Raw genomic sequence first — 16,585 nt, forward strand, 5'->3', positions numbered from 1 at the left:
TATTTTGTTCATATCACACAGCTCTTTCATAGACCCTACAGTCCATCCTACTGCTACAGCCTCCAGCCACACCTCATTATCATAAGTCAGACTGTCATATGCTCTACTCTGGCTAACCATAAAACAGTCATTTTAAATTTATGACTAATATCTGAGTAATGAATCACAAGAAAGGATCATAGTATGACCTTGTTCCTCAAACACAGCAGAACAGCTCCTTTCTTGCTGCTTCATTTGTTTACCTTCCTGACACAAACATGTTTCCTGGCAACTAACTGGAGCAAATGAGCTTCACACACCCTGACTGAGTGCTTTATAAACCAGTTATAAATATGATCTAACAAGATAAACCATGAAAGTGCTATGATGATATTTCCCTGTTGCACTCCTAAACATCCGGAATCTGGGCCAGTCTACTACTCCACAGTTGCCAACCCTGGTCCTGGAGTACCCCCTGTTCTGCACATTTTAACATTTTCCTGCCTGAACACACCCACTATAAGCAATGAAGGTCTTGTTAATTGGCTGATTAGTTGGATTAGGTGTGCTGGGAGCAGGGAAAACATTAAGATGAGCAAGGCAGGGGTACTCCAGGACAAAGGTACTACTCTGAGGCAGGGGTACTCTAGAACAAAGGTACTACTCAGAGGCAGGGGTACTCTAGGACAAAGGCACTACTCCATACTATGATTCTATTAATGAATACACACACATACACTGCACACATAAACTAAGTGCCAGGTGTTTGGTGAAGGGAATTAATAAAGAATTTGGTCAATTTGGTTCAGTCAGATGATAAACTGCCAGTGAGATGATAATCTGCTTTATGGATTGTGCAGAGTCCTAATGAGAAAGAGTGAAACATTCGACCACATGCTGAATAAACTCTGAAGGTTGCAACAGGGAAGTACAGTCAAGGTATTATAGCAAGGCTTCTGTAAGTTATGAGAACAGGGTGCAGAGCTAAATGACCACAGGAAAATAACATGCAAATCATGGTTAGTCTGTTTTCAGTGTCACTCACGCACTGTAGTCTGTTGGTCTTGTGAAACTATAAACTATAAAATCTCAAAACAAGTCGCAAATATGCACAGCTTCAATCTTTTCATTTGAACCAAGAGTCAGCTTTTTTTCTCATTCTTTTTAAAGAGTACAAAAGCTGACAAAATAATGCTATCACATCACAGATGTTCATGTTTTCCGTACCTTCTGTCATTATCACATAGATCAAGGTTTCAGTGGTGAAGTACAGTACTGTATAAAAGGCCAAGACCACATTTTACTTATTCATTTTCAGCATTTAATGTGTCAGCTCTTGCCTCTATTACAGCTTCCATTCTTTCTGGTAGACCTGCTGTCAGATTTTTAAGAAACAAGGATATATTTCCACACCTCCAAAGTTCAGTCTTCAAAGTTTGTCGCTTTTTCTGCTTCTTACAGTCCATTTAATCCCTATCTCTAATCTCTTCAGAAATATCTCCTGAAAAATGAATAATTGGTATTTAATGGCCTATTTGTCTGGAAATTAAATTAATGAGGGGTGGTCTTTGACTTTTGCACAGTACTGTGGCTTAACAAGGATCCATTTTTGTGTTTTAAGTAAGTCCACATACTGGTATAGAATAAACATACATCTGTCTCACTTTCTTTGTCTTAATCACAACTCTTGCATTCATTCACTGTCTGCCTCTGACTTTCCTTGAGCATACAAATGAGAAACGTGATTTGGATTAGACCTGTACGGATTATGTAAAATATCACTGGAAGTCATATAAAGGAAGCTGACGTTAGGTGTGTTGTGTGTGTGGGGGTGGGGGGTGCTGGCATTGGCTCAGGAAGTGGCCAGGCAGTAGGATAACACACACGGAGACTGTCCAGCAGTTAGGCCTCTGCTTCTGCATTCACACTTCTAGTTCAGTGCAAGTATCTGCCTAAACCACAAGTACTTTATACAATATACAATATATAAATGTCTAAGGTTTACTAATAAAGAACTTTAGTAGCACTTCTCAGTAGAATCATGTCTAACGTATACACTAAGTTGGTAACACTGCTGTGCTGAGAATGGGTCACCACCCAAAGAATATGTCATTAACGGTGGTCCCATGACAATCCCTTCCCACAAATTGCTTTTTTGTCTATATCTTTTCCTTAGTCATGGCTTCTTGACAGCTACACATCCTTTCAGACTTATAGATTTGCCTTCTCACAGTGAAAGGATGGACAGAAAAACCTGTGGATTCATTCAGATCTGAATCAAGAGTAGAGCCTGTTTTTCTCCTCTCTCTCAAAGATGAAAGCTTTAAGCACTGTTAATCTTGCACAATTGTTAGAAGCCCATTATCTCTAAAACTTGGAACCTCTTGGTTTTTCTTATTTTCCTTTGACTTCTCCATTACTTATATCTATCTCTCTCTCTTCAGAAATAGCTCCTGAAAAATCAAAAACTTGTACTTAATGGCTGTTTTGACTGTTATGTTAGAATGAAATAAATTAAGGTTGATCTCAAGTTTTGCATAGCACTGTATAAAGTAGGTGTTTTTGATAAAATGGCCACTAAGTGTGGGTATAGGATAGGTGTACCTAACAAACTGACAATGATGTATATGGTGTAGGTGAAGAATCAGTTCTGAAGTAAATTCCATTGAATCATTTCTAACCTTCAACACTGCATTGCTAATGTCATAAAAAACAAAAACAAACAAAAAACAATAACAAATAAAACACATAACATCAACAGGTATAATGACTGTGCAGACAGAATATGTATCTCATCCAAATTCTCTCATCCAAACATTTCTCTAAAAAGCTTAAGAATATGAAATATTTCCCCTAATTCACAGTTTCCTCTGAGTAAAACTCAGCTACTACCTTAGCCTAAAAGAGTTCTCTGAATTCTCAAAGAATGCTCTTTTATATGCTCTTCTTTATGCTCTTTTCATGCTAAAATCCTTTGGGAAGATGTTACAGGAAGGTACATAATTTGGGAATACAAGGAACACCTTTCTCAATAATTTGAGAAACTGTGTACTGTACCTTTTCCCAGTAGAATAAACGTCTGGGGCATTCCCATATACAATGGCACAGTATTTCCTTGTCACGTCTGCATTTAATATAAGCACACTATATATGACGGTGTCAGGGATAATGATGTTCAGATGGAATAATCGATAGCTTACTTACCCACCTGTACTGGAAATAGTTAACAAGTTTGTCTCCAATCTTTGTTGGAAATTCTGCATCTAATACTGTTGCTCAAAACAGATATGGCATGTTTAACCAAATATTTCTCTTTCATATGTCTCTTTTTTACTTTCTTACTTTTAGTTTTTATATTTTCTGTTAAAAATGATCTCCATGGATTTCTGAAGATAAGAATTTTTTACTGAACACCGGTAAAAAATATGCGAAGCCTTTATGATGTCAACATGCAGAGGCCTTAAGGCGAGAGAACGGGAGTCTCACACTTACACACACACACTGCCAAACGGTTCCACAGTAAGATCGCATCCGTGAGAATAATTTGAAGAATTCTGATTACATTCCAGCGAAGATTTCAGCCTCATCTGATCAGCGGCAAATCGTGTCAGAGAGATATGGCAAACTGCTAATGATTTCAGTCCAGAAACCAGGGCTCTAATTGCACCAAATGTTCAAAAACAATACAGCAAACATTTGATATGGAAATACACAGAAAAAATGTCTCAGCATGTTTTTTACATTCACCCTATATCTCAGCCTGAAATCACCTAATAAACAGTTGCAAAACAGTTTCTCTTAACTTAAACTTAAACTTTCCTAAACTTTCAAAATTTGGTTCTTGGCTCTTGATTGGTTCTGGGCTTGGCTATCTAGTTCAAGGAAAAAAATAGTACAGAACCTTTATGTTATGTTGATATTCTAGTACTCACTTGCACATTTACAAATTATTCTTTAAAGAACCTCCCATTGTATGGCTCTTTAGGAAAACAAAGGTGGTTCTGCTATGGCATTGCTCTTTACATTTTGCGGAGGCTCTTAAAAATTTAAAAAGACTTTATCACATTCATACATTGCATTTATAAGAATGATTCTTTAAAGAACCATCAACTGAAGGGTTCTTTAGGGAGGCAAAAGTAGTTCTTCTATGGTACTGCCCTTTATATAATGTACAGGTTTTTCACACTTCTAGTAAAGGGCTCCTTAGGTAACTAAAAGTTGTTCTTCTGTGGTATCACTCTTTACATAATCTGACGGTTTTTCAAAAGGTTCTTCACATTCATACATTTCACTGACAAAAAATGATTCTTTTAAGAACCATCCACTGAAGTGTTCTTTAGGAAAGCATAAGTGGTTCTTCTATGACATCACTCCGAAGAACCCCTTTTTGAGAACTTTCCTTTAAGAGTGTATTAGAGCCTCCTAATCATCAAAGCTCATTCTAAGAATGTATGGAGTTTGGTGGAGCAGGTTGAGAATGAAAAGCCTCTCCATCCCTCTGACATCTGACCCAGGAAGAGGAGGTGGGGGGGGGTGCAGGTGTGTCAGTCTGCCCATGACTCTCAAGGCTATCCGATATCAACTCAGCCATGTCAGAGCAGCTCAAGTTTCACTGTGCCAGAAAAACCAAGAGTCAAGTTGTTCCACTTACTGAGGAAAGCTCGGTGACGTGCAGCATAAGGTCAGTTATTCAGGGGTTATCTGGGCCACACTGGGCATGCGGGGGCAGCTCTCTGCTCTTATCGCTGGCTGATAGAGCGTGCATTGTGTTAGCAAACGTTTCCAAATGTTACCACTTGCAGGGGACAAGGTCATGAAGCCTGTGTTGCAGAGCCAGATGTAAAGGAGAGCAAATAACAACAGTCTAAAGTGTGAACACTCAATGCTCAGTCAGTCAGATTACAGATTACATTTTCAATAGTGAAATTACAGTATGGCCTTTTGCTAATCAGTTTTATTTTTTTCCCTCTTGAAACTAATACTATGCCTTCAAAATAGTAGCACAGTGGTAGATTATAAATTTCTTAACAGTGTACTTCTACAAGAAACAATGTAGGATCGTTTATTCAACAAAGACTCTCAGCTATTCACCATTAATCTTACCTTAACTTACATATTTTTATCAATACATTCAGAGTTTTTGCAGATGTTTTCCTTCACTCATTTAAATATGTCCTCAGAGTAGTACGTCCGTAGAGCATGGTGCACGTTGAGCATGGTAAAATGTATCAGCAGGGGGAATTTAATCTTTCTGTGCTACCATGTTTTCTATCATATAAAAGAAGCAACAGACTGCCTTTATTGTTGAATGTGCTACGATAGTTTCTGCAATAGCACACGCACATATTCATAATAGAATTCAGATCGCTAATTTTTAAAATTTATTTTATTGATTCTTTTTTTTTAAATCAAGTTTTTTATTTATTCAAAGTAAATGTGATCAGCATTAAGAAATGACCTTAATAAAGTCAGGCTCCTGAGTGGGGAAAGCATTTAATTGTTAGCCACATTATTGAGAGATTGTGAGCTCAATACCCAGTGATGCCAAAGCCATCCGTGGCTGAGATTCTAAGAATGTTTAAATGGCTTTGCTCTCTGGGCGGGTAAGATGGCACTCTCTTTCCCCCCATGCTAGCCAACTTGGCTGTCTGTTAAATGACACATTTTGTCACAGATTGAGACGCCATTGAAATGCTCATATCAACTTGAAACCTGGTTCCATCTAAGAGTAAACTGCATTGTCATTGAAAGAAAATGGATTTGTCTTACTATTGGGACAAAGCTTGTATAAAATATGGCAGCAATAGCATGCATGAGCATCTCCCTATTTGAGCAGCTTAATTCTCAGGCACAGCACTAAACAATCTGGATGGAGTGTATTTACACTCCAGAGAAATGAGCATCACTGCATCAGCCTGTTTTTCCAGCACCTCACCCGGCTGCACTGATTAAAACCTGCTCATTAATCACCACAGCACGCACACCACGGACACACTGAGGGCACTAGCCTCATACTCACACACACACATACACACACACACACACACACACACACACACACACACACACACACACATCTAAATGTCTAAAAAGCTTTGCACCATCTGCAATTTTGTCTATTTACATATTAAGAGATTTTCAGGAATGCACTCTGGTACACTTGACACATATATTGTATTCTTTCTTTTCCTCTCCATTAACGCATTATAGTAATGTGAATCCTTTTTCCTTCAAGTAGTGCAACAAATTAAAGTTTAAATTATTGTAACTACACTCCATTTAGTGACTCACTAAGAAATACTATACTTAAAGAACTATTTTTGTAAATGAAACGCCTGAGTAGGGGTGTGACAATACACTCAGCTTGCTATTCAATTTGATTTACGATACTGGGATCACAACTTATTAATGACACCAGAGGTAGGAGGCAGGAGGAATGCTCCAGTGAGCTGCTGATTGGTGCTGACTGTTTGCAAACTTTGATGTTCAAACAATACATTTGCATTAGATTTCATAATTTCTGAATGTCTATTCTCCAAAACCCACATTTGGGTTATTTGTCATACTTCACAATGTCATGATGCATCAATACACCACTATGCATGAGTGTGAAGAACCTTTTAAAAGTTTAAAGAAGCACACAAAGTAAAGGTTTGAGAAAGAGCCCTTAACTCCTTTTGGACCAATATTTTATTACACAGTTCTGTAACCTAAGAATGGCTCAGCCAGTTTGCACTGTAGTCCCTATTACTGAATATATTATTACTGAATAATAAGCCATAGTATGTAGTAAGCCTGGGATTTTAGAGATTACATTTATTATAGAAATTTAACATTATGTGAAGGGTATTCACAATCATAAATCTTTTTCAAACATTGTCCTTTAGGGAAGCAAAAGTGTTTCTTCTTTGGCATCACTCAAAGAATGTGTCACCTTTTTAAGAGTGCAAGGCTACAACAACAACAAGACACCAGTTAAGCCACCTATCAAAAAAAGCATATACATAGAAATGCCTTTTAAAAATGCTACCAAATACTACGACTACAAAAATTTCCTTTATTCAGCGTTTCAAATACAGTGAATCACTATATCTATTGGAGCAGGGCCATTAATATTTATCATGACATAATTTATCATGATAAAGATATCATATCATCATATCGCCCACCACTAATGCTCAGTATCCTAGACATGCTCAAGCCTACCAACCCAAATTACAGCAGAGTCAGATTACTTTCAACTTTTCTCAATAAACAACAAAGTATCCTTGTTTGTCTGGTACAGACAGAGACAGACAGGCTGCTTGTTTGCCCTTTTATTCTGTGTCCTTCAGTATGGGGGGAAAGCATTTCTAAAGGCTCAGGGAGCAGTAGGAAATCTTAAGTACACACACACACACACATACACGGCGTTTCCAATCTAGACACTATCCAGGCACAGTCACTTCTGCATGACATAGAGGGATTGCATTATAAATCTGCCATCATGTCAGTATTGGCAGATATGCCTGCACATGCTCAGCCAAGTTAAGACTGTCAGATGCAAGCTGAACAGAAGGTAACGCAAGGCCACTTTCATTTAAAACTACAGCCTACTATGCTGCTATAGCATATACCCCATTTTCTCATGACCTGTTACAGCATTACAGCTGCTATAGTACAAACACAGTGATGCATTATAATGCATCAATCATGAGTTGATCATTTAGCTGCATCAGTTTTATAATGTTGTGCTGGCTTCACACTTTGGTTGTTTGGAACCTACATAAAACTAAATTGTACTTGAGTTGCACAATGGAAAGCAACTCATTTAAAACTCAGTGGAAACTTGGTGGAACAAGTTTCATTAAACAGCTATTCAAAATGCTGATAACGTAACACATGATCATTTTGAACGACAAACTTTCCAAATGTTAACTTCATCGGATCAATGGACACGAAATTAAATCAGAAGATGGTTTACTGGGTAACTGAAACGGAGTCCTCCTCCTGAGAGACTCAAAGTTGGTAGTTTTTGATTTTGTCAGTTTCCTGAGCCATGACAACAAACTTGAGTTTCTAAAATGTAACATTTCTGCAACCTGCTGGGTCAACTAGTCAGCTAACAAATGCAACGGTTTAAATGGCCACCATTTATTCACTTTGTTAGCCTGTTGTTATGGTGATTTACATAGCTGGATTCATTTTCTACTGTTTTGATGCCCCCTGATTCTACAGAAAGCTCAGATTCATTTGGAATCCAAAAGATGAAAATGATTACAGAAGAGGAGACCAAGGGGCAACTCCTCGATGAACTTCTTGTGCTTCTAGGATACGATGACCAAGACATCAAGTAGGCTATAATCATAATGGCTATTTAAATATTGATTTTCAAAGGCTTAACATACACACAACAGATAAAACTCAATGACATATATATATATATATATATATATATATATATATATATATATATATCAGTTAATTTCACAGCAAGAATGATACAGTGTTGTGTGCAACTTTGTTTTTGAATTGCTTCGTGTTACTGTCAAGTTGCACCAAAATTATGTTGCAGTCAACTGACATTATGCAACTAGTTCCATTAAAGTTTCACTGTGTGATGCCACTTAGAATGACTTATAATAACGTTTATTAAAGTATGAGCTTATTTTTGACTAAAATGGAATACTCTGTTTATTTTCAAACATAAAAATTAAAACAAAAATGTTTATATTATGTATATATATGTGTAAACACCTCAAAGCAATAATTATGAAAAATACTGAAAATTTTCATACAAAATACTTAAAGCGAATCATGATGAATAATTGAAACTGATGTACAATTTTTTTCCCTAAAGAATCATACTTGAATTGAATCATTCTGAGGTCAGACATTCATACCCCTATGCTCACATTCTATAGCACTACCAACCTTCTATTAAAATTATGGTTACCTAACTAGACAGCAAAGCAGGGTCATTTGCATTCATCACTGAATGCATTGTGGACTGGTTTGTATGCTCAGAGAAAAGGCAGGAGGAGCTGTTTCCAGTCCACACAACTAGTATCTTGCATTTAATACTGACTGAAAATGGAAATTTTTATATATTTTGCTATTTATTTTCTAAGTCATTTGCCATTTGTAAAACTATCTTTGTTCTTCAATGTATTTCTATGTTAGACACAGGGAGACATACCTGGGTTTTCTAAGTGAGAACCAGGGAGAAACACCTGACAATCACAGCTGTTGAATAGTGTGTTCTACTGGCAGCACAGCAACCAAGTAAACATTCTCTGGAACTTGTGACAAACTTGCGTAATACAGTAGTTCAGTGCTATATGCAGGTTCAGTCCTCATGGTCGTGTGTTGCTCCCTAATCTCAGAATGCAGAAACACTGTACTACCCAATAGCACAACACACATTCAGAGGGCTGAAAACTACTCTTTTCTAATCTTTTCCACCGAGCACTCTACGTTTTAAGGCACTAAACCTGAATTACCGGGTGCATATTCACAACTGAGATGAAAGCACTTATGCCCCACATTGTATTCCCCATTACCTGTTTACCAAGCCCACATCCTACTCTTTAAAATACAGTGGAAAATGGTGGCAATTCAAAATGTCAAGCAGCCCAGTTGCGCCTTCAATCCAGACTTTTGCCAAGACTGAGACTGCATATCATTGCATTCTGCAATGATGTCTGTAAACAAAGTAATCTCAAAGTGGAAAATGGAAAGGAATATGATCGGTCTGTCCAGCTCCACTTCAGGAACTTTGATAAAAGGATTGCAAGATTGGTGCAGCGTATAATTTAACTTCAAACATATAGCATCTTTATTATATAAAGCTATTGACTAGATAAAAAGGATGACTTCTTGCAATTCTTATCTATAATATGAACTCAAAGTATGAGGCTCTGAAAATAAAGTGATTGCAACCAGTACTGACTGAATGATGTTTTCAAATGGAACATAATGCATCTGGTCTTATCCCATGACACCAGTTGGCTAATTCCATTGTTTGGCATGACGCACTTGTTGAATGTTTTTATGGATGGAAATGGAAACAGTCTGCCCAGTAACATTAGCGCATTAGCATATGGTGAGTAGATGGGACATCTTTCCAGCTCAAATAAAGAAACACAGGTACGTATATTTTTTCATATTTACAATGGATAATGAAGGGAAATTGGGAGAATCCATTCAGAGCACTTTCAGATTTCAGCTTGGCTGATACTCACCTAATTCTCTAGATACTGGAGATACAGCAGCATTCTCCCCTATCTTAGATACAGCATCAAAGTACATCTTTCCAGCCAGAGTCATAGCTATAAGAGAGAAAATACATTTATATTCCAATAGTAACCTGGTCAGCCTGAATAACAGATGCTTAATTAAATACAAGCATAAAAGCAGTGCAATGTATTGTTGGTTTTTGTTTAGTATTAATGTAAAGTGTTACCAAAATCAGCGTGAATCCATGATGATGAGGCAAGTATAAACAAGCTGAATTAAAAAAGTATGAAAGTATACTAATGACATGCTATAGTGCATATTAAAAGAATAGTCCAGCATTTCTTCAGCATTGTTAAAGGACAGAAATGACATAACCCCTAAGCATGACCTCCCTCAGGCTTCCACAGAGCATAGAACTGTATCTTGTTTCAAGTTCAAAATGGTCTTGCACAACCACAGGCATAAAAACCAGTTCAATGATCATCATGTCCTTGGGATATTGTGTGCAATATTTTTAGCATAAAATGATTAACTTAGTAGCTTAATCATTCGTTTTCTGGCCATACTAGATTCAAATGCATGTGTACCTGGCAGGGCTGTAATGACACAAATTTTTCAATTCTATACGTGACTTATGCATAGCATAACCCCCTCCTCCCTCCTCACCCATTTACCCTTATAGCATACACTCAGATGATCAGACGATGATAGTTTGGATCTTTGACAGTGCTTTCTGCGTTTGGTTCTTTATCAGGACTTAGCATTAGATGGAGATAATAACACAACAGAAAAGAACATTGCCTTGTTGCATTAGCAGTATATTAGAGTTTCTAAAAGCAGTTTAGTCTCATTTTATGCCCTATGAATGTCATTGTGAGGAATTTTTTGTGGCCATAATTGCCATGCAAACTGGTAAATTATGTTTTTTACGGGAAAGAAACATTGGACTATTACTTTAAACCTACAAATTATCAGCAGCACATACGAAATGCTCACCCATAACAGCTTTTTCATAGCTTTTTCCGAGGTTGATGAGGTTCCGCAGCCCCGGGTTAAACTGTTCCATAACATTCTGGAGAGATTATTGCAAGAAAACAATTATTAGCATATAGAAATTAATAAATCTGTGAAATGCAAGCCTAACGTAAGCAGCAGAGATCAGAAGATGCTGTCTATACTGCATCATATATGTAATACAAATGTATTAGATTGGAACCAATATCCAACCATCAATTTAAAGGAAGAAGAATCAGATTTCATTACGTGGCTGATGAACAGAGCTCTTTTAACAAGCCCACATGTACTTGTTTCATACATTACATGGATGTTCATTGTTTGAACACATTAACATTGATTAAGAATATAGTTTAGTGTATGTTCTATACTTTTACACTTAAAGCCAAACTTAAACCAAAATTTTTGCTGTTCATGTGTATGGACATTTAAAGAACAATTCACCACAACATTTATGAGCTGAGATATTTTTTATATTTTTTATTTTAGAACAAAAAGAATCACCAAAAAGTGAAGAATTATGCCATGAATCAATTATTACTTGATTTCAATCAAATTTACTTGCATGTTAGCTATAGACCAAATATACCATGAATGATATTTTCTCTAATCGGCAGAATTCAGAGATTACTAAAATTATGTAACACAAGGTGACAGATTTCTCCTATGCCCCTTGCGTGGTTTATATGTTTTTCTTTTTTTATAGTTTACTTTGGGAATATACTATTGTATACACCAACCAGCCACTTCAGTAAGTATATCTCCTTGTATTTACAATCACTATCCATTTTATCATGTCCACTTACCATTTATGTACACTTTGTAGTTCCACAATTGTAGGTGTAAAGTCAGAGACAATAGCTCATCTGTTGCTGGATAGTTTTGAAACACCTCAGTGTCAGGGCTGGACTGCAAACAGTCCACCAACCAAACATATCCAGCCAACAGGCTCCTATGGGCAGTGTCCTGTGACCACTGATGAACGACTAGAGGATGACTAACAGAACTGTGCATCAACAGATGAGCTATTGTTTCTGACTTTACATCTACAAGATGGACCAACAAAGTAAGTGTGTCTAATAGGGTGGACAGTGAGTGGACACCACGTCAGTACCAAGAATCTACCACCCAAGTAACACCTGCTCTGTGGTGGTCCTGTGGGGGTCTGGACCATTGAAGAACGGGGCAAAAGGGGGCTAACAAAGTAGAAACAGACTGACTACAGTCTGTAATTGTAGAACTACAAAGTGCACTTATATGGTACGTGGAGCTGATAAAATGGACAAAGAGCACAGATACGAGGCAGTGTGCTTAATATATATATATATATATATATATATATATATATATATATATATATATATATATATAGTCATATGTTGATTTAAATGACCGACTTGATTTGGATTTGTGCAAAAGGTTTTTGGTAAAAGAGCACATTGGAAGCAAAATGTATTGTTTTGTAAAGCGGAACAGAGCCCTGAATGTCACCTTTTAGAATGCAAACACTGTTTCAAGAGTTAAATTTAAGTGACTCAGAAAAGCATAAAAAACTCCATAGGAAAGACTGATTATAAGTTACACTACTACATAGCAAAACATGTTTAAAAAACGTGTTTAATATTTCAGTATATGACCAGTAAACTAAATTACATTATGGAGAATTATTCATGGCTCTCTTCACCAGTGAGCCATGAAGGAACATCATTTCCACTTCAGAGTGTGATCAGAATCAACTGTCATATATACTTTTTCTTATATACCTCATACTCAAGTTGTTGAAGAAGTAAGTTGGACTTACTTCTTGATTCATTATTTCAGTGAAGTAATGATACTTTTACTTATTTCTAGTGAAAACTTTTCTCATATATCTGCTTATAGAACACAAATGATCAATGTCTAGATCTTGACGATCTACACTCTTAGCAAAATGATTCTATAATACAATATCACTATACTTGGAGACATTCTCACAATACACAATCTGTATCATGATATTTAGTTTTTCTGATGTTTGGTAAATTGGAAGAGACAGAAAAGAAAGCACCAGTAGTGGCACATTTACAAAATACTACCAAAAGCTATAGGTTCAATGATTTTTATTCAGTGTTTCACATATTGTGCTGCACTAATTCAAATTAATCAGGATTCATTATGCTCTCTTTAGAATAAAATATGCAGTTGTTCAGTGTTTTCTAAGTACTGACCATATTCACAATATAGTGGATCCCGGTATGATAAACCATTGTCACATTGCTCAGCTCTAATCTACCAAAAAGTTCTTCAACATGAAACAATTATTGGTGCTATACAGAATAATTTTTAGAAGCTTCAGTTAACAACCATAAGCAGCAGGTTATGCATCTTGAAGAAGAACCATTCAAACATGCAAAGAACCACTGAAAAATTTAAACAGTTCTTTGTCACAGTCCTATATATATATCCCCTGCTTTTACTCAAGAACTCTTGAAGAACCCTCTTTTTTAAGAATGCAGAAAGTTGAGAAGTTCAAGTAGGTCCAAACAGATTCTGAAGGAGACTTTTCCTATGTAGTGTGAATCTGTGGAATGAGAAGAACATTCCTGTGCCCACTCCTTCCTTTTCACGACTCCGGATTATCACTAATGCAGGGCACACTCTGGAAACATCTCTCGCATACACCAAGGACAGAAGTTAGAACAGTTGAAGACTAGGCCATAACCCAGCATGTTTACTAGAAAGTATGTGTTTAATGTTTAATGTAAAATGAAATACTTCCTTGTGTTTTTAAGAAATGTTCCATGGCTACACTGGATCTTACAGAGGTAGGTTTATTGTGAAACACCTTTTTTACATACATATTCTGTCTAGTTTTACCTTGGAGGAAGGAAAAATTTACTCAGCATGACACTCACAGCAGTGTGCTCAGTTACTAACGCTTCTTTCATTTACACTCCTCTTCGTCCACGCCCTTCTCTGTGTCAAGCACTTCACAGTTAGATACACTGACAGTAGGGTGGCCGTCTGAAACAGACTGGCGCTGACGTATCCGTGGACAGGGTGTGGGAGCAGGGCCTTAGGAAACTAAGACCTCTCCTTAAGAAAACATTTCTAATGCAGTTACGTTGACATAAACCTCGGTTCAACGTTGGTCAAACAAAGAAGTTGATACCTCTGTCAGGTTTGTCTGTATACCGACAAGACGGCGGCTTAACACCAGAGAAATGCTCTAAACTCACTCTCATAGGTTTTAAGGGGGGATATGGAATGTGGCAGCTGGAGGAAAGACTGGAACATGTCCCTGAAGACATTTACACAACCTTTAACCTTTATGTCTGGCCTCTTCAACCTCTCGTTGCTACATTTAGGTGTGTCTTCTGTAGCCTAGTATTTTGTATCATAGCTATGAGTAAAGAATGAGACATCAGCAGATAACTGAGAAGAGTCAAGAGATGACGAGAGCAGGGATGTACGATGATACTGGAACCTTATTGGTTTTGGCAGTCAATTGCTTTAAAACAATATTGGCATAATATTTGGTTAAGCATTTATTGTATTCTGCAAGAGCAGAACATTTAAGCCATGCTGGCCTACTGTACTAATATACCTGCATTTATTCATTTTACTGCATTTGTAACTCTATATGTGTCCCTGTAATGCTAATCCAAGTGGTCCCACGTTTATGTTTCATATTATTTATGTATCAGTACTAGCATATATATTTGTACATCAGATATCGCCATCGGCCCGCAGTTCCCACATTGGTGCATCCCTAGTTGAGACCCACAGAATTCCTTGCATTTTTTCTTTTATTTTCCTCCTACTACATCACCTTACAATAGCTGTCCAGTGAACGTCTCTAACGCCTGGAACTGCTGACAAAGTTAACAAGTAACTGAACTGGATTGAGGTAAACAAACAAATGTGCTGATGCTTGTGTGATGATATGCTAAATATGTCAGAATAAGAAGATAAGTGTGCTGTTAACTATCTATTATGTTCAACACCATGTTCAGTCAGCATTAGTACGCTATCCTAGAAACAGCCTACAGTCAAAAACAGCTAAACAACCGTTCAACAACCTACTTATATTCGGTCATACACTCTTAAAAACGGTTATTTAAGGGTTCTTTAGTACAGGGAATGACTCTACTCAGAAGCCTAAGTTCCACATAGATGCTTAAATGGTTCTCTGAATGGTGAAATGGTTCTTCAGATGCAGAATGTGTTGTACATGGTTCTATACAGCACCAAAAAGGTTTCTGCTTGTGTTACGATATAAAGTAACAATAAAAGAACCTTTTTTTTTTTTAAAAAAAAAGGATTTTTTACAGACCCGTATACAAAATATTCTCCATCTATCTGAAGAACTATTTCACCATACAAAAACCATTAAAGCATGAAACGGTTCAGAACTCATGAACCATTCCATGTACTAAACCTTGCAGAACCATCTTTTTTCATAGTGTACGAGGTAAAGCTCTTGTTCAAAGCTGAAGAAAGAGTATTAGAGACACATGTGTGAATAATGCCGCTGCTTACCTTGTAGGTACTTTCCGTCAGTTTATTCACTTCTTCAGGGTCTCGAGACATGTTGGAGTCCTTCGCGGGTTTAGCGCGTGAAGTCAGAAATACAGAAGTACTCAGAGAGCCAGCACTCCGAAATAACAAAACGACGACAGAAAGAAACTCCCTTATCGCTTAGTCCTCATAGCCAGTCGGTCCTCCACACATTAGGTTCAAAAGTACGGCAAGAAAAAGCAAAAAATGCTCAGAGAACGTCGAGCAAGGTCACTAAGGGAAACTAGGCTGAGCGCCTTCGGGCTACGATTTCAAAGCTGAGCTGTCAAACTCCTGCGCGTGTGACGAAGCTGGAGGGGGCGGAGTCAGGACCAGGAGTAAGGTAGACCACGTGACGACACACCGGGCTCGGGCTTAATGTGCCTCTTTAGTGGCATTACAGCAGATTAAAGTGATGACAGCTCTCCCTCTGGCGGTGGTTACCAACACTGCAACCTAACCACCTGTAAGCAGACAACGGGGCCAGATGTCAAACTACTACTTGGGTCAGAGGCGAGTACATTAAGTCTTCTATGGATCTAAATTCACCATGGACATGGATCAGCTGTGGTACTGGCTTAGACCTACAGTTAAAGCCCATAGCCTCAAAACTCTGCCTCCAATAAATTTGAAAAGAAAAACGCTACAGAGCCAGACATATTTACTTTGAGAGGTCCATGTCCCACATTTTTTGGGTTTTATTCCCCTCACTTTATTTTCCCCACTTATGACGTGTGGCTTTATGTACAAAAACAATTATAATTCATTTTTACACAACCATTTTATACTTATTCATAGTGTTTACGTGTGAAATAGTTAATTGAGGAGAAGCATA

At 37.4% G+C, this 16,585-nt stretch overlaps 1 protein-coding gene across 1 annotated transcript in view; it reads right to left on the minus strand.

The window, feature by feature from the left end:
• Positions 1-16,060, minus strand: part of baiap2l1b (BAR/IMD domain containing adaptor protein 2 like 1b) — a 52,218-nt gene extending 36,158 nt beyond the window's left edge. Inside the window, exons 1-3 of the mRNA XM_036590266.1 lie at positions 15,733-16,060; positions 11,194-11,269; positions 10,203-10,289 (exon numbers count right to left, since the gene is read on the minus strand). Of these exons, the coding sequence (XP_036446159.1) occupies positions 10,203-10,289; positions 11,194-11,269; positions 15,733-15,783 (214 nt within the window). The 5' untranslated portion in view covers positions 15,784-16,060. The remainder of the gene's footprint in view (positions 1-10,202; positions 10,290-11,193; positions 11,270-15,732) is intronic.
• Between the last annotated feature and the right edge of the window lie 525 nt (positions 16,061-16,585).

The sequence above is a fragment of the Colossoma macropomum genome, unplaced genomic scaffold, assembly GCF_904425465.1.
Source record: "Colossoma macropomum unplaced genomic scaffold, Colossoma_macropomum, whole genome shotgun sequence".
NCBI classification, from domain to species: Eukaryota; Metazoa; Chordata; class Actinopteri; order Characiformes; family Serrasalmidae; genus Colossoma; species Colossoma macropomum.